Genomic DNA, 22274 nt, shown 5'->3' with positions numbered 1-22274 from the left:
CAGACTGATTTTATTTTTGTTCTGAATTGTTAGTTTGGTAGATTATTTGTGATTTTAGTTGAGAAAACATTGACCAAAATTGGGTTTAGGGTTCTATTTTAATAATTTTACAAAACATAGGGTTCAAAAAGTAATTTGTCAAAACACATGGTCCAAACAAGTAATGAGAAAAAACACAGGTCAAAAAAGTATAAACCCTAAAAAAAAAAAATTTGAGTTTATCATTTAAAAATTTTAATTTAGCTGATATTGGTTATATTATTAAAACTTGAAAATTTAGTTATATTATTAAGGTTAGTGTTAAACTATTTATATTTAATTATGATGATTTTTAATATTACTTTGAAAAAATGAATATTTCACCACAAAATGTGATATGGGTTGAGGCCACGAAAATTTACTCAAATTGTATTATTTGGACCGCGAAGTGAACATCCCTAATTTTGAGTAGGTCAATGACAAAACTAGAAGAGAAGGAGCAGGGGTGACCATAATTTGACCTCCTCCTCTAAGTCTAAACATTAATCCCAACTCTATCACAACACAAGAGTATGTTAAAGTTAAATAGCCCGAACTAAATGTCAAACACTCATTGTATCTACTACATAGTAATTATATTGATTGTTTATATGGAATCGAACCGGTTAGGAGCGATGGTAATGAAATTGATCCGTGATATAATAATTATATTGATTATGTTATATATAATCCAACTGATCGGTGATGACAGTAAGACCTGAGACTCCCAAGAGTTATTGTAATGGTTTATGATTTCGTACATTTCAATTCCATGCTTTACAAACGAAGGACAACTCTCGTCCATAGCTATCAATTTTTTGAATAAGACCTAATGAGAAAAAAACACACTTAAGTTGTGCTAAATTGGTCCCATTTCACAAGTAGCACTGTCAAAGATTAAGAAAGATCATTTAAATGTGTCTAAACAAAGAAAGAAAGAATAATATTGATTTTATGGTATGAGAGACTTAGGTCCATTTCAATTCAGAAGTCAGAAGCAATGGCCAATACTTTCTGACCATATTGTCGCTCCATACACTGTATTATTACCCAAAAGCTGTATCAATGTCTTTTTTTTCTTTTTTGGCATCCAACGCCACCACAGTCTCTTATTGGCCTAGGCCCAAGAATAGGCCCATTCTTCGCAATGGACAAAAGGTCCAAATAGCGAGCCCAATACGTTTGGCCCAAACACCCTGGACTAACAAAGTGAAGACGAGGCGGTGAGAGATGTAGATTGCACTCTACCAAACAAGGTACAGTACAATCCTCCAACAACCTCCATGGATGAAAGTTTCCGAGCCCGAGTGGACAAGGTGTTCGGATCGCTAGCTTCTGATCGGTCCTCATCTTCGTCTCTGCAGCCGTCTCCCTGGTCCATCACCGGCGATGAGGTCGAGCGTAAAGAGTGGAGGCGCTGTGCGGATACCTCCGGCAGAGACGAAATGCCTTGTTCTTCGTCTTTTGATGAGTTCTTGAAGAAAGATCGGGGAACTTCGCGCCGAAGAAATTTCGACGACAATCGGGAGGGAATCGACGACGCTGATGAGAACGGCGCTGAAAAATCGGATGTTCGTCAAGAAGAATGGAATATCAGATCCTCTATTGGCATGGACCGAACTCTCGATTACGAGGTGAACTTTCTTTCTTTTCTATTTAGATTTAGAATTAATTTTTTTATTTTGATTTTTCTTTTAGAAGATTATATGAACTGAAGAAATATCACTATATGTTTCTATATAAGTTGTATATGTTTCTAATACAAGAAAGCAATTGCATTTGACTAGTGTCAATGTCATTTTCATATATGGGCTCATTTAAATTATCTTTTTAATTGTCGAAAATGGGTTCAGGAAGAGGAAGATGAGTTTGACAAAGTAGCTTCAGGAAGAGAAAGTGTTGGGGATCGCTTGTATATGAGGGATGTTACTGAAACTGGGTCTTATTTGAATTCCAACAATGTGCTTGGTAACAAAAAGGACCCACGAGCCAATCACCTAGCTGCCAAGTTTAGGCTGAAAGAAGATGAAGCTGAAACTGGAACTGAAACCAAAAAGCTCAGTTCTAGTGTGGCTTCTGCTGCAGATATGGAGGCCACAGACGCAGATGCAAAGGGCAGCAAAATTGAAGCTCGGCCGAAGCCTATTTTGAAAAGAAAAGACAACGAGGAAGTTTTGAAGTCACGGAAACGGGTCAGGTTCGACGTTGGTCTGGAAAATGATTGCGAAGAAGAGTCATTTCCCAAGAATGCAGCAGTGTCAGATTGTGAAACTCTAGTGGGCAACAACAACAACAAGCCTTGTGGAGTGCCTGACTATTTAGTAAACCCTTCCAAGTACAGATGTTACAGCTTTGTTTCAACGAGTGAAGTTAATGATGATAGCGAGGTTAAAAGTTTGAATAGAGAATCAGGGTCAGATATGGAGAATGCTACTGTTCCTGACCTTCCAAAGTCTGTGACCTTTATTCCGAAGAAAAAAAAGACTAGTAGTGAAGTAGTAAATGACAACAATGAAGTGAAACAATACAAGGAAGGTGACAAACAAGCGGACTGCCCGGTTGGCATTGCGATAGCAGAAGTCCAAGGTGAAATCAGTGGAGTCGAGGATGATGATGATGAGACTGAAATAAAGGCTGCGGAAGGGGGCACTGCAATCCAAAACGCGGGTCGGAGGTATCGAACAATGTCAAGGTCAGATGACTCTGATACTTGAAAATAAAAACACCTTGCTTGGTGAATGAAGCATGTTAGATTTTGTTGCTCAGCAACCCTTTTTCCATGTTATATTTAACAATGTCATGTCAACAAGTCTTTATTCATGGATCATCAAACGGTTATGTACAAGAATGCCTGTCTCTTGATCCAATTTTTGAAATATTTGAGTGTGTATATTTCTTTACTTGTTAAATCTGGTGGCAATAATGACTCGATCGCTCTAGTGCTACTGTTCTTAGACCCCATGACTTTCTCCACTAATACTTTTAAAAAAAAAGCCAACCTTTGTTCCGGTTGCTTTGAAGAAAAAGAATAAAGACTAAAAGGCTTGTTGCATAAGTTCGTTCCTTTAGTAAATTGGGTAGAAAACGGAGTCGTCCAAAATTACTTTCCATATAAGTTGTGATAGAATATAGATGAATGCACAATTTTAAATATATGTCCATTTAGATTGTCAGACCACCACCCCAGACATAACTGGCCCATAAAATCTTTATGACATTATAACTTAAACATTGAAGATCTTTGGATGACTATTAACATAATACTCTAAACAGTTTGAAAGAAAAGAGGCCCCACGCCACGGTCACCTCTCTCTCACACACAAAATCAATATACATATGAGTTGGGGAAGAGAGAAGACGACAAAAAATGAACTATTAAGTCTCTTTAAAAAAGCAATGAATTTGGCAAGAAACTGTAAAAACATTTCAGTCATCTTATCAAAATATATCATCAATAGCCCGTACAATCGCATAGGCATACAAAGAAAAACTTCCCTATCGAGTGACAACATATCAGAAGAAGCTGAAGAAATGTGGTTATTGCTAAACCCTTTTATAACTTGCAAAAATCAGTATCTGTGTATAGACGCTATCATGGTGATGGTATGCCACCAAAGGTGACATGTACCCCAAAAAAGAAAAAAGAAAATATAATAAATAAAAAATATATTATTAAAAGAAGAAGAAGAAGACTAGAAGAGATGTGAATGCCCTCACTAGAGTCAACTCACCTCGGAGAGAAGTGGTGGACTTGTGTTTATGTACACTAACATAGTGATGACTGCTTTGTTTTTCTACTACAACTTCTCTGAGATTCTGACCAATGCATCTGCGAGCTTGTTAAGAACAGCTACTAAGCTATCAGAATGGTTTTTCCTCTGTTCCCGGTCAAGTTGGAAATGAGTGTTCTGAGCATCAAGGTGGGAAGCCACAGCCTTACCATTCCTCTCTAGCACATCAATCAACTGATTCTGTAAACTGGTTTCGCCGCCGTCCCCGTCGAACGTCATCCGTCTTCGCTTCCTTCCCTCTTGAGATGTAGAACCAATCTCAGGATTTGAAGTTGGTTGTTCCACGTTAGCTGCCGCAACGGCTGATCCAATAAAAAAAATCTTTCAAACATGAGAAAGATCACATTTTGATTGAATTCTCCAAAGTACAATTCCAAAGGGGCAATTTTTACAAATTAAAAGCTAGTGCTTTTGATAAAGACGTTGAAATTTGTTGGTACTCAGAAGCATAAATGATAGAGAAGCAAAAAGAACAGCAGAGGGGGGAGACAACTGAATATAAACAACTAGTCCGAGAAACAACACTCGTACATTATTCATTTCATGAAAGTCATTGTGTTGTGTACTAAAACTCTATGAACCAAGATCCCAATTTTCTGGAGAAAAAAAGTTTTAAGGAAGGAGGACAAAACTGGATAAGATATGGCCACAAAAAGACTCTCTAACTCAAAGGGTTGACAAAAGAGCATAGAATCTCAAGTAGTTTTATGAAATATGGTTCCTTGTCAGTTGGCAACGTTGTTATTTGTTTCAGAACATGTCCACTAATAATAATAAGTAATAAAAGTATCCATTTAGTCACAACTCACAAAAGACAGCACCACAAACAATTAGTTCTAGCTAGCTAAGAAATAAAATTTCTTGTCAGTCATCAAATCACCGAACACAGGATCCTACCACCATCCCATGTCGACTCTGCACTATACTATTACTATTACCCTTTACAGAGTTTCTTCTAACACTCCCAGAAAACCCAGACAAAGATTACTAGTACTGTTCCTATCACAAAAGTCTCTCACTTTAAAGCCAGTCAGACACCATAGACAGACCTTGGAAATATACTTAACAAGAATCCTCCACTGAAAGATATTTCACAAAAAAACAAAAACCCAAACCAAAATGTACTCCACTCCTCTCCGACCGCCATGTATAAAAATATATATTAAACCAGCTCCAGTAAAAAAAAAAAAAAAAAAATCACATCTTTATTTGTGTCTGAATTTAACAAAGATAAATCTTTAATCTTTTTCAGTTTAAATTACTTACATGATATCGGCACAGCAGGAATCCCCATCGAAGCTGCCGGTGGGGCTTCTTTGGTCGCCGTCGCCGCTGCCGCTTCCTTCACCGGACTCCGAACGGAGTCCTCCTGCTCAAAGTCCGAGAACATGCCGTCCTCAGCCGTAGCCCCACGGCGGCTATCGAACATGACAGTGTTTTCCTCCGGCTCCTCAGCGGTGGCGTCCTTCTCCATCTCCTCAGCCGGCGGGGGAGCCACGACCGGAGTGGCTTGCTGACCAACTCCACCGCCCGACCCGGCATCCAAAATATCAAAAACCTCCTTATCGAAAAATCCGGGAAGCTTCCTCTCGCGTCTCAAGTCGTTCCTCATAGCCCAGAAGGAGTCGGACCCGTCTTTCCTCTGCAATTCCCACTCCTTAATCTTCTTGTAATCGCCGGCCAAATTGCTCCACCGCTTCCGGCACTGAACGGGGCCACGGTTGACACCGTGCATCCTGCAATACGAAGAAACAGAGGCCCACTTGGGCTCGACCTGACCCGACCCGAAAGCGGCGCCGGCAGTTCGGATTCTGCGGACTTTGCTCTCGGCAACTCGCTTACCTTGTATGAGGACGAGAATCTCTTGGCGAGTCCAGCGGGGGAGCCTGGGGGCTCTTCTGCCGTCATCTCCGCCGTCGGTGGAGGAAGGTCGGGCGTCGACGCCGTTAGTGACACCGTCAGCCTCGGTGTCAACGGGGTTCGTTGGTAAGCTGAGCTCCAAAGCCATAAAAAAAGGAGATGAGATTATTACTATTATTATTATTATAAATAAAATAAATATTATTATTATTAATGGTTTGGATGGCACGTGACCGATTGAACGGAAGAAAACGGCGTTTTGGGTTGAATACTCCGTTACGCCGTTAGGAGGATGAACGGTCAGCTCATCTTCTCCGTTAAGACTCTGTGATGATGAGTGAGAAGAGAAAGAAAATGGTGAGGAGTGAGAGAGAGAAAAAAAACAGAAGGCCCTTCTCTTTTAGATATCCTATAATATACAACCATTGACCCTTAACCTATTAGTATGGTTTTTAAGCCATTATTATTATTAATTAATTAATTATATAATTAATTAAGAGTGAGGGGTCATATCCTTTATATCTTAATCAGCGGGATTACATATATTTGATGATAATTATTATTATTATTATTTATTTATTTGTTATGTGGAATTGGGTGAGTAATTATTTACTATACAAAGGGTTTGAAGTCCTTGTTTTGGAGATGAGAATATTTCCAAGGCCTAATCCTAAAATACTAATACCACTTTGCCCATTTTAGACCTTTTATTAGTGAATGTGGACAAGTCATTTTCTTTTATGTGTGTACAATTTGGCATTAAACGCGGTTTTTGGGACCATCCTTTCCCAAATTATATACTTTCCTTCTTCTTTTTTCTAATTTAATAAGAAAAAAAGTATATTTTTTTAATCCTTTATGGTTTTGTTGTATTGAATTATTCACCTGATGTTGGAGTTGGAGATGTCTCTTTGGTTGGTCAAAAACTTTCTTAGATATCTAATCTCATACGAGTTAATTATAAAATATTACTAATGATAATGGGGAATTTGAAAAATGAAGAAAAATGTAATTAGTAGTTAAAAAAAATAATCAAATAAAAAAGAAAAGAAAGTGGAAAAATGAATTGAGTTGATAAGGGCATCCTACCCCTTTGCCCTACCACCACTCACACTAAGACTTTCCTTTCCTTCTCTTATCTCTTTGAATCATTAGTCTTAATCTTTGCTTAATCGCTAATGCTTGTGCTTAAGGATGTCTTTGGGGCCCTCCATTATTAAAAAAGTCACCTTTTTTATTTTTGACAAAGGCTACATAACATAATAACATGGTTACATAACAAAGCAATACATCACCATCACCATCCATCCAAACCTCCTCAATCAAGCTGATTAAAGAGATTAAATTTAATGAAGGAACATAATCATAATTTTAAGTAAAATGATAATCCAAAGCATATAATATATATATAGGGTATATAGGGTATAGAATAGATGAGGAAGAGTCATGAGAGAAAAGGAGGGTTGGGGTTGGGACCATTGGAGGTTAGGATGGGTCACATTCTACTTGTGATTCTATATGTGTCACCCCTTCTCTTATTTTATTTGCCTTTCTTCCATGTCCTTATTACCTAATTACCAATTTTCCAGTTTATCAAATTTTTAAAATTTTAAAAAAAATTATATATATTCATTCTATCTCAATCAACATCCATCAAATTCTTGTACTGAGGACCAGATAAATTTTATTATCTATATTTTTGTACCACATAAAAATTAGTTTTTTTTTTCTCATTTATAAAAATATTAACAACTTAAGCTTATAGGTAATAAAATTATCAACTATTATTAAGGATATTAACGTCAAAAGTCTTTAACATTTAAGAACTAATTATTATTAAGGATAGTAACGACACAAATCTCTAACCTTTAAGATCTGTTGCATTTAAACCCTAATTAATAATTTTGATTCAGTCACGTGCTTGTTATATCAACACTTAACGGTCACTTAACGATCAAGTATTAACAGCGCATCTAAACAAAAGCACAACAAACATTTACCGCTAATTTTTTTTATTGAGAACATAAGTACAAAGATTATTAAAAATTAGATAATTTTGTCGCTAGTAGCATTTATTATTAATAATAATAAGTAGAATAGATATTGTTTAATTTTCCAATTATTATTATTGATAAAATTTTGAAATCTCAGAGACAAGTTTGTTGAATTCAAAATTAAAGTTTAAGAAAATGATTAGTTGGAAGAATCTTGAAATTACTATAATAAGTAGAATGGATATTCTTTGATTTTCCAATGAAATGTGTTTCTTCAGTTTTAGTATCTTTGCATTGCATTTATTTATTTTTTTCGATTGAATCAAATTTATTTATAAATAGAAACAAAAGTTGGGATTTTTTGTATATTAATTTTTCCCATTTTAGTTGAAAAGTAACGTTTTTATTATTTGACTGACACAATAAATGCTAAAAAAGTTGATGCGTTACATTTTTAAATTAATTTTATCCTATTAAATTGTAAATATTTTATATTATAATTTGTAATAATATGTTTGTTTTGTATACTATAATAAATTTCTTTTCTATATAATAAATGTGTAGTTAGCGGAAATTAAATTATTGATTTTAATAGTTTTTATTTTTTTTGTTAAATTTAACTGAATATTCTTATATATAACAAAATATTCTTATATTTAACAGTATATTATAAACATGATTTAAATTTAAATTTTAAATAAAATAATTAATTAATTAAACAATTTAAAATATGATATTTTTGAGATATTTTACAATAAAAATTATTTAAAAATAATAAAATTATACATTTTATAACTTAAATAAAATTCAATTAAATTTAAACTTCACTTATTAGAATAATATCATATTAAGTATATAACATAATATAATCTACTATCAACTAGAAACAAATTTCTTATAAAAAAAAAAACTAGCAACAAATTTAAATTTAAAATTTATGTATAATATTAATATTACATTAAACATATAATATTTAATCTCTTGTTTTCACTGCCAAATTCAAAAACTAGAACAAACATAAACTTAAATAAAAATTAATTAATTAAAATAGAATATTTTTAAGATATTTTATGATAATTTAAATAATTAAATCATATTTATTTAAAAATAATAAAGTCATACATATCATTTTTTTTATCTTATAAATGTGTGTGATAGTTTATTTTCTATCAAGTGATTGAAGCTCTTTTTCTTCATAAGATTCATCAAAAGACATTGTGAGACACATTAGAAACTAAAAATAGTTTATGCATGTATACTACTCTACACTATGACTTTTTTCTATTCTTATTTTATTATATTATTAATTTCTTTTTAATATTATTGTAATTTATATATATATATATATCATGTAGCCATGTAAATATAGATCTATGTCAATGTTGTGTTTATATGTCATTGTTAACCGAGATTTTCGACAACTATATTAATGAATGATATTTGCTAGTAATAATAATGAAAATGAAAGATCGACACGAGGTTTTTACGTGGTTGGGGCGTTAACTAGCCTTGGTCCACGAGTCCATATATTAGAGCTAGAAGAAGCTTTTACAATGGAGTTTTCTGATTATATCTGAACAGAGTTTCTGCCTTCTCTCTCATTTTTCTCCCATTTTTACGTTGTTCTACAGCTTATATTTATAAGCTGAGGGGGACACCGGGTCTGGGTCGGATCCGACCTGGGCCCATCAGAGGAATGTGCACCCGGGGCCTTTCTAGTGGAGGCCCGATATAAAAAGGAATACAATACACAAAATTCAAACCAGCTAAGGCCCAATTAGTTGACCTGTGACACAAGCCTTCGCCCGACAAAACGGCGCTTTGGCTTTGACCACTTCGAGTCACGAGGCTGATTCAGGAGACAAGACCGGTCAGGGTACTTGGCTGCGCAGTCCTGACACACCAGTGGGCAATCCCGATGCGACCTTTTCTGCAGGCGAAAAGTGGGGGACAATGCCCACGCGAAATGAGGCGGTTTCAGGATTCTGGACGCCTGGCCCTTCAACTGGGGAGGGGGTGATCCAGGTCCGTTTACCATCGGCCCGCCCCGTTTACCTCGGGCCCGGACCATACCAGGCTCCGGGATAGGGACGCATAGGCCGCGACTGTCTGGGCGCTCTGGACATCGCTGGGACCGTTCAAGGTGACGACGAACCCGGAGGTACGTCCCGGACCCCTCCAGAAGGGACCTTGGGCTAGGCCCATACGCCGAGTTGGACCTCTGACCGTGGGCCAGGGCGAAGGCCCAAAGCCCTTCCAGGAAATGGGGATAACACTTACCCCCCAAGCCTTCACCCGGGCTTGCCGGGAGGAGGGTTGCATCACCCTCGCGGCGCTCACCAAGTTATCTCCCCAGTTCCTGCCCAAGCTAGGAGGCTTGGCCGAAAGGCCGTGGCAGTGGCAGATTTCTCAGCCCGGATCGTTCACCGTGATCCGGGGACGTTTACCCTTGGCCCGCTTTAAGAAAAACGACACACGTGTCGCCATGTGATTGTTGCAAGGGTCTCGAAGAGTCGCCTAGGCCTAGACTAGGGGTCAGCGCACGTCACGAGGCGTCACATCCGCACCGGGGGGGGGGGGGGAGTCATCATTAATGTCCCTGGAACGAGGTGGGCCGTAGGATGGGGCGTCCTTTAGCATTCGCCACTCCTGGGCCGTCGGATTTGAGATGTCGAGGATCCAGACCAAAAGGACTCATAAATGCCCCCTGCGCGATTCTTGATCGTCGGATGAAGAGGCACCTGACCGTTGGATCGTGGGCCCGAATTTGGGTGCTGATATAAAGACTCCCAGAGAACAAAATTTGGCACTTTTCCATTACTACTCCGCCGCTTGCTAGTTCTGCGCCACCGCCTGTTCCCCAGAGCCTCAACCTTCGTTCCTCAACCTGACGGCGTTTCCCGGGTTTGCCCCGTCGACGAATTACTGCATCGGCTGTGCCGCTTCAAGAACGAAGTTCTGCCATCCTTACGGTCGGACAGCCACCAGCCTCAGCGGTCGACACCACACAGTAAGTCTTTTCTAATTCCGTTACTAACTTTGTGAACTTATGCTCTCTAGATGCATGCACCTAGGCCCTGTGCTTTAGAATTTGTTAGGGAGGTTGCCTGGTTCGGGTGGCACCGTGCTCGGATGCTTCCCGGACAAGGGGTGGACCTTAGTAGCCTTCTCTCCCGATCAGGGTCTCGGGGCTTTTCGGGGTCCCGGGCATGGTCCGACGGGACTCCAAGCAGTCCTTAGGAGACTCCTTGTACCTCGACCGACTTTTTTGGGTTTAGGTACTGACTGCTTGGTCTTTCTTTCTCTGTTCCCAGATCGTCAATCATGGCCACGGGTGTTACACTTCATTCAGAAGAAGAGGTCAATAGGGCCCCTGTAGTCGCTCCCGGATCCAAGATGCCCACAGGCAACAGGTGGGAAATGGACGTAACGGCCAACTCCTTCCGGAACTACCGGATGATGCTGCTCCTGGAGACGAAGCTGGGCATCGAATCGACTCCGGGCCTCTTCCACAATTGCATGGCTAGGCTAGAGGAACGGGCGCATACGTCCGTGGATGGATTCGGGGCTTGGAGCGCCGGACATATTAGCGCGGGAGCTACGCTCCCGCTCCACGACTACTTCGTGCGGTTCCTGACTTACGTGGGGATCGCACCTTTCCAACTGCTGCCGCAAGCGTACCGTCTGCTTGCTGGGTGGAAGGTGTTTTGTGTCGCGAAGGAGATCGCGGAGCCCACTCCGGCGGAAGTCTTGTACTTTTACAAGTTGGTGCCGCAAGTCAATGTTAAAAACAAGAGCTTGGACGGCTTTTACAGGCTGCAGCCGCGGAGTGGCTACCCTGCTCCTACCAGCACCTGGAAGCACCCTCCGGATGTCAGGCATTACTGGTTCATGACATCCGGGTTCCTTATTGACAAGAACCCCACGCTGCTGCTAGACTTCCAGCGAGTGGGTAAGTATTCCCCCGGACCCTCTCTTTTACTCATCTTTTGCTTCCACCTCTTATCGTATCTTCCGGGTCACAGGTCCCTTCATTCAAACCCCCCTTACCGAGTTTCTCTTGGAAAGGAGGAGGTTCTATGCCAAGCTGACCGCGTAGGAGCTGGACGTTGGGGGCTATGTCAATGATAAAAACCTCCGGCTAATAGGGTTGCTGGCGGCCACCCAGACCATTGTCGTCCCGAGCTTCTGGAGCATCCCGTGCGAGAAGGACAACGAGGTCCGGGAGCAGTTGGCCCTCGACCACATCGCTGAGGTGGTGAGAGCGGCGCGGGCCACGGCAGCCCAGCGTAAGAAGAATCAGCTTCCGGCGGAAGAGGCCACCTCGGAAGAGCTGGAGGAGCTTTTTGAAGACGCCCTACCAAACACCGGGACTCCCGGGGCTAGTGTATCGGGGCGAGGTAACTCCCCTTTAATCTTAACTTATGCTCCCCAAGTCGGGGACTTAGCTAGGGATAGGCTAGAGCCGCCGGACCCCGCGTTTGGGGCTGATGGGGAGATGAGGCCCTCATCTCCCGTCCCTGTAGGATCAGGGATCCTAATGTTCCTGTCCGGGTTCCTCCAGTATGGGGGGTTTCTAACCCCGGATGACGTAGGAGACCGGATACACTCATTCGCTTTAAGGGAATTGAGTCTCGCCCGGGGCCTAGATGAGGGTTCGTCCCGGGCTGTTCTTTTTACTGCTGTGTTTTCCTGTCTGGCTTATCATACTAACTCCTTTCTCCTGTACTTTTGCAGAGGATTCCGATATGTCTAACCCGGCCAGCGAGATGAGGAGGCTCATCAAGGAAAGGTCGGCCAAGAAGGCGGCCAGGAGGTCAAACGTCGTGGCAGGCTCAGAGCCCCTCCCCACCAGTGAAACACCCGGGTCAGTGCCCGGTCCTGGCGAGGCTCTGGCAGTGGTCCCCTTCCAGGCCGTGGAGCCGGCCGCAGACGTCCCTTCGGACCGGCCCCCGGTGATTGATTTGGAGGCGGGTGACGCCGTAAGCCGGAGCTCAGGAAAGAGGGGCCCGGAAGACGACGCCAGGGAAGGCGAACGCGCGAAGAGGCCCCGGACGACATGGTCAGAAATAGCTGAAGAGTCGCACGGGGAGAGTCGGCTAACCACGAAGGAGATCCCTACTCCGCCAGTCCTTCCCCTCCGGCCAACTCTTCTCGAGGAGGGGGAGATCGCCCTACGGGACGAACAGTCTCGGCTGATCAACCGGACTTGGGAAAATGGCCGGTGCTGGAGGGACGACGCTTACAAGGCCCTGACAATCCATCGTCAGGTTGAGTTCTCGGACCGTCCTGCCGAGTTCAGCGCTCCCCAGCCGATCGTAGACCGGCTAGCCGCCGAGGCGGGCTTCCGCCCCAAGCTGGGCCAAGACATCGCCCCCATGGCTGCTGACTTGCTGGATCAGGTTGGGAGCACTATGTCCAACCTTCAGCTGAAGAGGTACGCCACGATAGCTAACCCGGACGTGCTGTTCATCTCTCAGGCTCTCCGCCACCAGGCCACCGTGGTAATGTTCGCTTCACTTATATTCCTTCCGTCATTTGTTGGTTTTATTTTCTAACTTTTCTTTGCTCCAGGTTGACTTACTATCCCAGAGGAGTGCCGACCTAGTAGCCGAGCTTGCCATAAAGATGGAGACGGCCAAGCTGGAGCTGGAGGCGGCCGTGAACCAGAGGGAGGCCGTCAAGGAGACCTTTAGCCGGGAAACGGCCCATCTCCAGGAAGAAATGGCCCGCCTGAAAGTGGAGCGCGAGGAGATTGGCCGCGCCAAGGCTGGGCTGGAAGAGGAGTTGTCCCGGAAGACAAGAGTCGCCGATGAAAGGGCGACGCTCTTGGAGACGGCCGCGGCACAGTCCGCCCTGGACAAGGAGGAGATCCTGGCCCTGAAAGCCCGAGTCTGCGAATTGGGCGACTCCCTGCTTCAGGAGAAGGCGGCGCATGAGACGACCCGCCAGGAAAAGGAGGAGGCCGATAACTTGGTGGACGTTACCTTCGACGAGGCCATCTATATGGCCTGGTGCAAGGATAAGAACACGAACCTCCTCGTCTTCCCTGACCCGCAATCGAAGCGTGCCGAATACGAGGCCAAGGAGAGGGAGGATGCGGACCTCCGGGCGGATGCGTTGTAGGCCCGTGTCTTGGCCTTGTACTTTTGTTACTGTTTTTGGCTTGTAATTAAACTTAAAACCTTGCTACTTTCTTTTGTCTTTTAAGAAAGCTTCCTTCCATTGTTCAGTAGAGATTTCGATTTGTTGCCGCGACTAACTGATTGCAGGGGGTTTCAGTCCTGGTTCCAACGGCCGGGACCAGACCCAACTAAATTTTCCAAGTCTCTAGCCTTGGCGTGGACATCGTTCGTCCGGGGCGGGACGAGCCTTGGGCTTGGTCCCCTTTTTTAATATACCCCCGGACATCATTCGTCCGGGGTGGGACCGGCCTTGGGCTCGGTCCTCTTTTTTAATATCCCCGCACGTCGCTTCGTCTGGGGCGGGACGAGCCTTGGACTTGGTCCCCTTTTTTAATATACCCCCGGACATCATTTCGTCCGGGGTGGGACCGGCCTTGGGCTCGGTCCTCTTTTTTAATATCCCCGGACGTCGCTTCGTCTGGGGCGGGACGAGCCTTGGACTTGGTCCCCTTTTTTAATATCCCCGGACGTCGTTTCGTCCGGGGCGGGACGAGCCTTGGGCCTGGTCCCTTTTATTATATACCCCCGGACATCGTTCGTCCGGGGTGGGACCAGCCTTGGGCTCGGTCCTCTTTTTTAATATCCCCAGACGTCGTTTCGTCCGGGGCGGGACGAGCCTTGGGCTTGGTCCCTTTTATTATATACCCCCGGACATCGTTCGTCGGGGGTGGGACCGGCCTTGGGCTCGGTCCTCTTTTTTAATATCCCCAGACGTCGTTTCGTCCGGGGCGGGACGAGCCTTGGGCTTGGTCCCTTTTATTATATACCCCCGGACATCGTTCGTCCGGGGTGGGGCCGACCTTGGGCTCGGTCCTCTTTTTCGAATGTGCCTGGGATGATACCCCCCCCGCAAGTGAGCGGAGACGGGTCTGGGGTCACTTGGGAAAGAAATTCGAAAGGAATTCGCCCTGAGGCGTACATTTTCTTGGTGACGATAGCCCTTTACGACGTTTTACACACGTCGTTTTCATTGTTCAAAAGGGAATTAGCCCCGAGGTGTACATTGCTTACATTGTAAATACTAAACTGGGACAAGTCTTAGGACTATTGGTAGTATTTGCGGAGATGCTCCGCATTCCAGGCTCGCGGAACCTCGGAACCATCGAGCCGCTTCAAGCGGTACGTTCCGGGGCAGACCTCGTGCTGGATCTCATACGGCCCTTCCCAATTAGGGCCCAGAACCCCTACTCCCGGATCCTGAGTGGCAGGGAAGACCCTCCGCAGGACTAGATCGCCGGTTTCGAACTTGTGGTTCTTGACTTTGGAGTTGAAATGCCGCGCGATCTTGCCCTGGTACATCTTCAACTGCACTTGCAATTCCTCCCAGATCTCCTCGATAAGATCCAGCGATTCCTGGAGCAAGGCGTGGTTCTGGGCAGGATCATATGTGTCGCGTCGATGGGATGGGACGGTCGTTTCAATTGGGATGACGGCTTCGCATCCATAAACCATTGAGTAGGGGGTGTGCCCGGTTGACGTCCTTTCGGTCATCCGGTAGGCCCACAATACGTGTGGGAGTTCCTCGGGCCATTTGCTCTTACAGGCCTGGAGCTTTTTCTTCAGCGTCCCCTTTAGGATTTTGTTCACGGCTTCGGCCTGCCCGTTCGCTTGCGGTCTGGCGACTGCCGAGAAACTCTTCACTATACCGTGTCTTTCGCAAAAATCTGTGAAGTGGAAGCTGTCAAACTGCTTCCCGTTGTCGGACACGATTTTGTAGGGGAGGCCATATCGACACACTATGTTGTTGACGACGAAACCTAGGGCCTTCTTGGACGTGATCGTGTTCATGGGCTCCGCCTCGACCCATTTCGTGAAATAGTCTACCGCCACAATGGCATATTTTACCCCTCCCTTCCCGGTCGGGAGAGATCCCACAAGATCGATCCCCCACACTGCGAACGGCCAGGGACTGTTCATCAAGGTTATCTCTGTCGGGGGGGCCCGAGGGATCTTCGCGTACCTCTGGCACTGCTCGCACTTACGGACGTAGTCTATGTAGTCTTTCTTCATGGTGGGCCAGAAGTATCCTTGGCGCAGAATCTTCTTGGACAGACTGGGCCCGGCCGTGTGATCTCCGCAAAAGCCTTTGTGGACCTCATGCATAATGGCTCCCAGTTCGGTGCCGGACATGCATCTGAGGTAAGGCATAGACAGTCCCCGGCGATAGAGTTTCCCGTCCATCATGACGTACCGGTGGGCCTGGTACAGGAGTTTCCTGGCCGCGGCTCGATCGTTCGGAACTTCCCCGGTGGACAGGTATCGGATCAGCGGCCCCATCCAGGAAGTGGAGTGGTCGACCGTATTAATGGTGGGAGCCTTGATGCTTGGGACGGGGAGATGGTTGATGGGAACCAGTCCGGCTAGTTCGGCCTCTGCGTCGGTTGCCAGCTTTGCTAACGTATCCGCGAACACGTTCCTCTCCAGGGGAATCTGGCGGATGGAATGCGCTGCGAACGTTTGGAGCATCTCCCTCGTTTGAGTCACGTATGCCGCCATCCGTTCTCCCTTGGTTTGATATTCCCCCGAAATCTGTCTGACTACCAGCTGAGAATCACTGTAAATTTCGAGGTTCGTTGCCCCTACTTCCCGGGCCAGACGCAGGCTGGCTAGGACAGCTTCATGCTCCGCCTCGTTGTTCGAGGCTTTGAACTGGAAACGGAGGGCATTTTGTAGCTGGTGCTCCTGCGGTGACACCAAGATGATCCCGGCGCCGGCCCCGTTCTCGTTCGAGGCTCCGTCCACGAAGATTTTCCAAACGGGCGCCGCAGAAGATGCGGGGATACTCTCTTCTGAGGGGATCCCGGAACATTCGACAATGAAATCGGCCAGGGCCTGTCCCTTAATGGACACCCGGGGCACGTAGGATATATCAAATTGGCTCAGCTCCATTGCCCATTTCAGGAGTCTCCCCGACGACTCAGGTTTCTGCAACACCTGCCGCAGGGGATGGTTGGTTAAGACCTTTATGGCGTGAGCCTGGAAGTAGGGTCGAAGCTTCCGGGATGCCATCAATAGGCAGAAAGTCAGCTTTTCGATCAGCGGGTACCTAGATTCGGCGTCTAGTAACCGCTTGCTCACGTAGTATACCGGGAGTTGTGTCCTTTCCTCTTCTCGTACCAACGCGGCGCTGATGGCATGCTCGGTCACGGCCAGGTATAGGTACAAAGGCTCTCCTTCGACTGGCTTCGCCAGGATGGGGGCCTTGGCCAAGTGTTCTTTCAGCTTCTGGAAGGCTTCCTCGCACTCGGGTGACCACTCGAACCGCTGGCTTCCCCGAAGGACGTTGAAAAAAGGGACGCACTTGTCCGTGGCCTTGGAAACGAAACGGCTCAGGGCGGCCACTCGCCCCGTCAGGCTTTGAACGTCCTTGTGCTTCCGGGGAGAGGCCATGTCGATCAGTGCCTTGATCTTCTCTGGGTTGGCTTCGATTCCTCGGAAGCTCACTATGAAGCCCAGGAACTTCCCGGAAGCTACGCCGAAAGTGCATTTCTTAGGGTTCAGCTTCATCCCGTACTTCCGGATAACCGCGAAAGCCTCCGCCAAGTCCTCCGAATGGTCCCTCGACGTCTTGGACTTGACCAGCATATCGTCGATGTATACTTCCATGTTTCGCCCTAGCTGGGCCCGAAACATTCGATTGACAAGCCTCTGGTAAGTTGCTCCGGCATTTTTGAGTCCGAAAGGCATGACTATGTAGTAATAGATGCCCTTGTCGGTTTGGAAACTGGTGTGCTCCTGATCTGCCACGTGCATGGAGATCTGGTTGTAGCCCGAGTAGGCGTCCATGAAACTTAAGATCTCGTAACCGGACGTAGCGTCCACCATTTGGTCTATTCGGGGGAGCGGGAAACAGTCCTTCGGGCACGCGTTGTTGAGGTCCGTGAAGTCGATGCAAGTTCTCCAGGTCCTGTTAGGTTTCAGCACCAAGACCGGGTTGGCCGCCATACGGGGTATACCGCTTCGCGGATGAAATTGATGGAAGACAACTTCTCCACCTCTAGCTTGAGGGCCTCGGCCCTTTCCGTCCCCAAAGGTCTGCGTTTCTGGCGGACCGGGGTCGCGTTTGGGTCAATACTTAACGCGTGGCAGATGATATTGCGGTCGATCCCGGTCATATCGGAGTGGGACCACGCCAGGAGATCCTGGTTTTCCTGGACTCGAGCGATAATGGCGGCCCGAATGTCCGCCGGTAGGCTCTTTCCCACTTGGATGACCCTGGTCGGGTCGGTTTCGCTGATGCGTACCTCTTCTATTTCGTCCATTGGCTCCAGGACACGCTCGTCTCCCATTCGCGGGTCCATATCGTCCTCATCCCGGACTACTTGCTCAACTGGGCGGAGGGCCGGCTCGACGGGCTCTTCCCGGACAGTATATACAGGACGGGCAGAGACATGGTAACACTTACGAGCGCTTTTTTGGTCTCCGCGGACAGTCCCTATTCCTCCATTGCTGCACGGGAACTTCATGCATAGATGGCGGATGGAGGTGATGGCCCCAAACTCGACCAGGGCGGGTCGGCCAAAGATGACATTGTAAGCGGTTGGGCAATCCACCACAACAAAGGTGCAGAACTTAAACGAGTGCTGCAACTCATCCCCCAGCGTCACTGGCAACTGGACCTTTCCCATGGGGAGAAGCGCGTCTCCGTTGAAGCCGTAGATTTGGGTCGGGCAGGACGCCAAATCAGCCTCCGTCAGGCCAATGGCGGCAAAGGCAGGTTTGAACAGCAAGTTGACGGAGCTTCCGTCGTCCACCAACACGCGGGATACCAGCTTGTTGGCAATTTGGGCATCTACGACCAGCGGGTCGTGGTGCGGGAAATGGACGTTGCGGGCGTCGTCCTCCGTGAACGTGATGGGGAGGTTCATCAGTTTAGGGCGCTGAGCCGGGACCTGGACTAGGGCGCAAACTTCTTGGTCGTGGTCCAGCTTGCTCAGATAGCGCTTTTGGTCATTCTTTGAAGGTCCTCCTAGGTGGGGTCCGCCCGATATGGTTGCCATGTGCCCGTCCACTCGAGGGGGCGCTGCTCCGGTAGGATAGAGCATCCCAGGGCCGGGGGCTTGCGCGGTGATGGTCCCTTGAGGGGCCTGCGCCGAGGGTCCTGGTGCATACCCTCCCTGGGGCAGGTATGCACGAGTCGTCACCGGCGCCGTGGATTGTCCAGGGATTGCTGACACGCCCGGGATGCCCACGGGCATTCTTACCCACTGATGGAGGTGCCCCAGCTTGATGAGGTTCTCAATCTCATCTTTGAGCTGTCGACACTCGTCGGTGGTGTGACCCACATCTTTGTGATAGGCGCACCGTTTGCTGATATCTCTGGGATTCCTTCCCCCCTTAAACATGGGGCTAGGCTTCTGGTAGTGGACTGCTCTTTCCATAGCTAGGTAGATGTTTTCCCGGGTGTCCACCAAGTTGGTGTATTCTGAATATTGGGGCTCGTATCCCTTCTTCCCTTTTTTGGCCAGCTCCGGCCGGTTCTGGCCTTTGCCGGACCGCTTCCCCCAGGAGGGATTCACGCTTGCCTCGGTTACTCTGGTCTGCGATTGCTGGGCTACGATGGGGGCCATACTGTTCCCCGCCGGCGCGATGCCATAACCAGAGAAATGCGTTGATTGGGCCGGGGCGTATCCCGAAGCAGCAGGACCGTATACCGTAGGTGTGTAACTGGTACCGGGCGCAACGGCCATCCCCGGGACTATGGGGGGCGTTGCGTAGGACTGCGCAGGGAACTGCCCCGCACCACTCGGAATCGTCTGAGGGATGGGGTGAGGAGCCAGCGGCCATCCGAAGGCCTGGATCTGAGCCTCCTCCCAGTTGATGAATCCTTGGGCTCTCCTGATGAATTCTTCCAGAGTGGTGGCTTTACTGCGCTGCATGTCGTCCCAGAGTGGGGACCCGGCCCGGATCCCAGACTGCAGTGCCACCAGGCGCTGTCCGTCATCGACCTTGGTCTTGGAGGCTTCTTCAGTGAAGCGCTGGATATAGGCTCTCAACGTCTCCGCGGGTAGTTGCTTAATATTGGTGAGGGCGCTGATTTGCATGTCCATTCTCATGGCGGCCACAGATTGCTTCCGGAACGCCGACTGTAGCCCGGACCATGTTTGGATGGACCCCGGTTTAAGCCTTTTCCACCACTCTTCGGCGGGACCGCCCAACGTGATGGAGAAGCAGAGGCATTTGCCGTCGTCACTGACGTGGGCCACGGTCATGAGTCGGTTGTACCGGGACAGATGATCCCTAGGATCTGTGCTTCCCGTGTAGGCGGTGAGGCTTGGCATCTTGAACCCCTTGGGCAGTACGGCGCCCAGGATGTGCCTCGCGCATGGCTCTTTATCCTCTTCGTCAGAGTCAGTGTCCGCGCCTTCCTGCTTGCGGACCAAGCGGTCAGTGACCTTTTTTAATGCGGCCATTTGCTCCATGAGCCGCTTGGCCGTGCTATCATCCAGGGGGATTCTCTCGTTCCTCCTGTCATTGATGTCGTTCCTGAGGTCGCCGTCTCGAGGAAGGATTTTTTCCTTGCGGGCCCGCTCTTTCCGGGCATTCAGTCCGTCACGTAGATCTACCCGGGAAGTGTCGTCCCCTGAGCTGAGAGCGTGACGATCCTCGTGGAGAGACCGGTCCCGGCGGTTCTTGTTGACCGAGGCACTTGGGTGCAAAGACCTTTCCCGCCCGTTCGCCCCTGGGGCGTGCCGGGGCTGATTGTTCCGCGGCCGCTCTCCCTGCGGATCGATTGGGTGGCCTCGTCCTGGGACAGGGCGCACCTTCTCTTTCCTAGGTAACGGCCGTGAACGTGCCCCGGCTTTATCGACGGGGGTGGTCTTTTTCCGGGTCGTCCGTCGCTCCTTGTCCGGGACTTTCGGAGCCGTGTCGGGAAAAGGCTCTGGGGGACGGATCGGGCTGGCACCCCTGAGGCCCCCTGCTTGCGCTTGGGGAGCAGGTTGTTGCGTCTCTGGTTGCGGGCCAGCTGTGGGGTTGGCTGCCAGGCCCTGCGCGGCCATCAGTGCTTGCAGGGCTCGCAGAGACTCTTGCACCCGGCGGTGCGCCTCCGCCTGTTCAGCCATCCTGGCTTCCTGATCCAGGATCTGCTGCCTCAGTCTAGTCACCTCCGAGTCTTGCTGATCGTCGCGAGGGACCCCGGGGTCCGCGGCTTCATCGTGATACTCCCCCTCGTTCTCCTCCTCGTAGTACTCTTCTTCGTTTTCTACTTCGTACTCTGCCTCACCCCCGTAGTCTTGCGACTCATCTTGGTGAGATGTCTGAGGAGGCACGTCTTCAGGCAGGTCTTGAGGAATGTGCTGAGAAGGCAGCGGGTCTCCGTTACCTTGCTCTGGGTTGGTAGGGTCGAAGGTGGTGTGACGCGTGTTCACCATCGTAGTAAAAGGCCTGACGTTGGCGCTAGCTTCCTTCAGCTCTCAATGAAAGCACCAAACTGTTAACCGAGATTTTCGGCAACTATATTAATGAATGATATTTGCTAGAAATAATAATGAAAATGGAAGATCGACACGAGGTTTTTACGTGGTTGGGGCGTTAACTAGCCTTAGTCCACGAGTCCATATATTAGAGCTAGAAGAAGCTTTTACAATGGAGTTTTCTCATTATATCTGAACAGAGTTTCTGCCTTCTCTCTCCTTTTTCTCCCCTTTTTACGTTGTTCTACAGCTTATATTTATAAGCTGAGGGGGACACCGGGTCTGGGCCGGATCCGACCTGGGCCCATCAGAGGAATGTGCACCCGGGGCCTTTCTAGTGGAGGCCCGATATAAAAAGGAATACAATACACAAAATTCAAACCAGCTAAGGCCCAATTAGTTGACCTGTGACACAAGCCTTCGCCCGACAAAACGGCGCTTTGGCTCTGACCACTTCGAGTCACGAGGCTGATTCAGGAGACAAGACCGGTCAGGGTACTTGGCTGCGCAGTCCTGACACACCAGTGGGCAATCCCGAGGCGACCTTTTCTGCAGGCGAAAAGTGGGGGACAATGCCCACGCGAAATGAGGCGGTTTCAGGATTCTGGACGCCTGGCCCTTCAACTGGGGAGGGGGTGATCCAGGTCCGTTTACCATCGGCCCGCCCCGTTTACCTCGGGCCCGGACCATACCAGGCTCCGGGATAGGGACGCATAGGCCGCGACTGTCCGGGCGCTCTGGACATCGCCGGGACCGTTCAAGGTGACGACGAACCCGGAGGTACGTCCCGGACCCCTCCAGATGGGCCTAGTCTAGAGTCCCCGGTCCGTACCAATTCCCTTGGGCGATATTCAAACCAAGGGACCTTGGGCTAGGCCCATACGCCGAGTCGGACCTCTGACCTTGGGCCAGGGCGAAGGCCCAAAGCCCTTCCAGGAAATGGGGATAACAGTCATATATGTAGAGATTATTGATATAAATATTTATATATACTATAGAACTGTAATTCAT

General features: G+C 47.6%; 2 protein-coding genes across 2 annotated transcripts; one reads left to right on the top strand and one right to left on the bottom strand.

Moving 5' to 3' along the window:
• The first annotated feature begins 1241 nt into the window (after positions 1-1241).
• LOC133822506 (uncharacterized) lies at positions 1242-2974 on the top strand. Its single transcript, XM_062254873.1, has 2 exons — positions 1242-1652; positions 1872-2974. Exons 1-2 carry the CDS (start codon positions 1302-1304, stop codon positions 2730-2732), a joined length of 1212 nt encoding a protein of 403 aa, XP_062110857.1. The 5' UTR covers positions 1242-1301; the 3' UTR covers positions 2733-2974.
• A 458-nt stretch (positions 2975-3432) lies between these two features.
• Positions 3433-6070, bottom strand: LOC133822507 (trihelix transcription factor ASR3). The gene is made up of 2 exons (XM_062254875.1): positions 5076-6070; positions 3433-4111 (listed from the first exon to the last, which is right to left on the bottom strand). Exons 1-2 carry the CDS (start codon positions 5815-5817, stop codon positions 3816-3818), a joined length of 1038 nt encoding a protein of 345 aa, XP_062110859.1. The 5' UTR covers positions 5818-6070; the 3' UTR covers positions 3433-3815.
• Between the last annotated feature and the right edge of the window lie 16204 nt (positions 6071-22274).

This window comes from Humulus lupulus, chromosome 3, assembly GCF_963169125.1.
Source record: "Humulus lupulus chromosome 3, drHumLupu1.1, whole genome shotgun sequence".
In the NCBI taxonomy this organism is placed as follows: Eukaryota; Viridiplantae; Streptophyta; class Magnoliopsida; order Rosales; family Cannabaceae; genus Humulus; species Humulus lupulus.
The sequence above is the reverse complement of the archived record's forward strand: the minus strand, read 5'-3'. Positions and strand labels throughout refer to the sequence as shown.

Coding starts and splice junctions, on each gene's coding strand:
- LOC133822506 (XM_062254873.1), top strand. CDS start 1,302: ATGGATGAAAGTTTCCGAGCCCGAGTGGACAAGGTGTTCGGATCGCTA. Junction 1,653..1,871: donor ACCGAACTCTCGATTACGAG/GTGAACTTTCTT, acceptor AAATGGGTTCAG/GAAGAGGAAGATGAGTTTGA.
- LOC133822507 (XM_062254875.1), bottom strand. CDS start 5,817: ATGGCTTTGGAGCTCAGCTTACCAACGAACCCCGTTGACACCGAGGCT. Junction 4,112..5,075: donor TCCTGCTGTGCCGATATCAT/GTAAGTAATTTA, acceptor TTATTGGATCAG/CCGTTGCGGCAGCTAACGTG.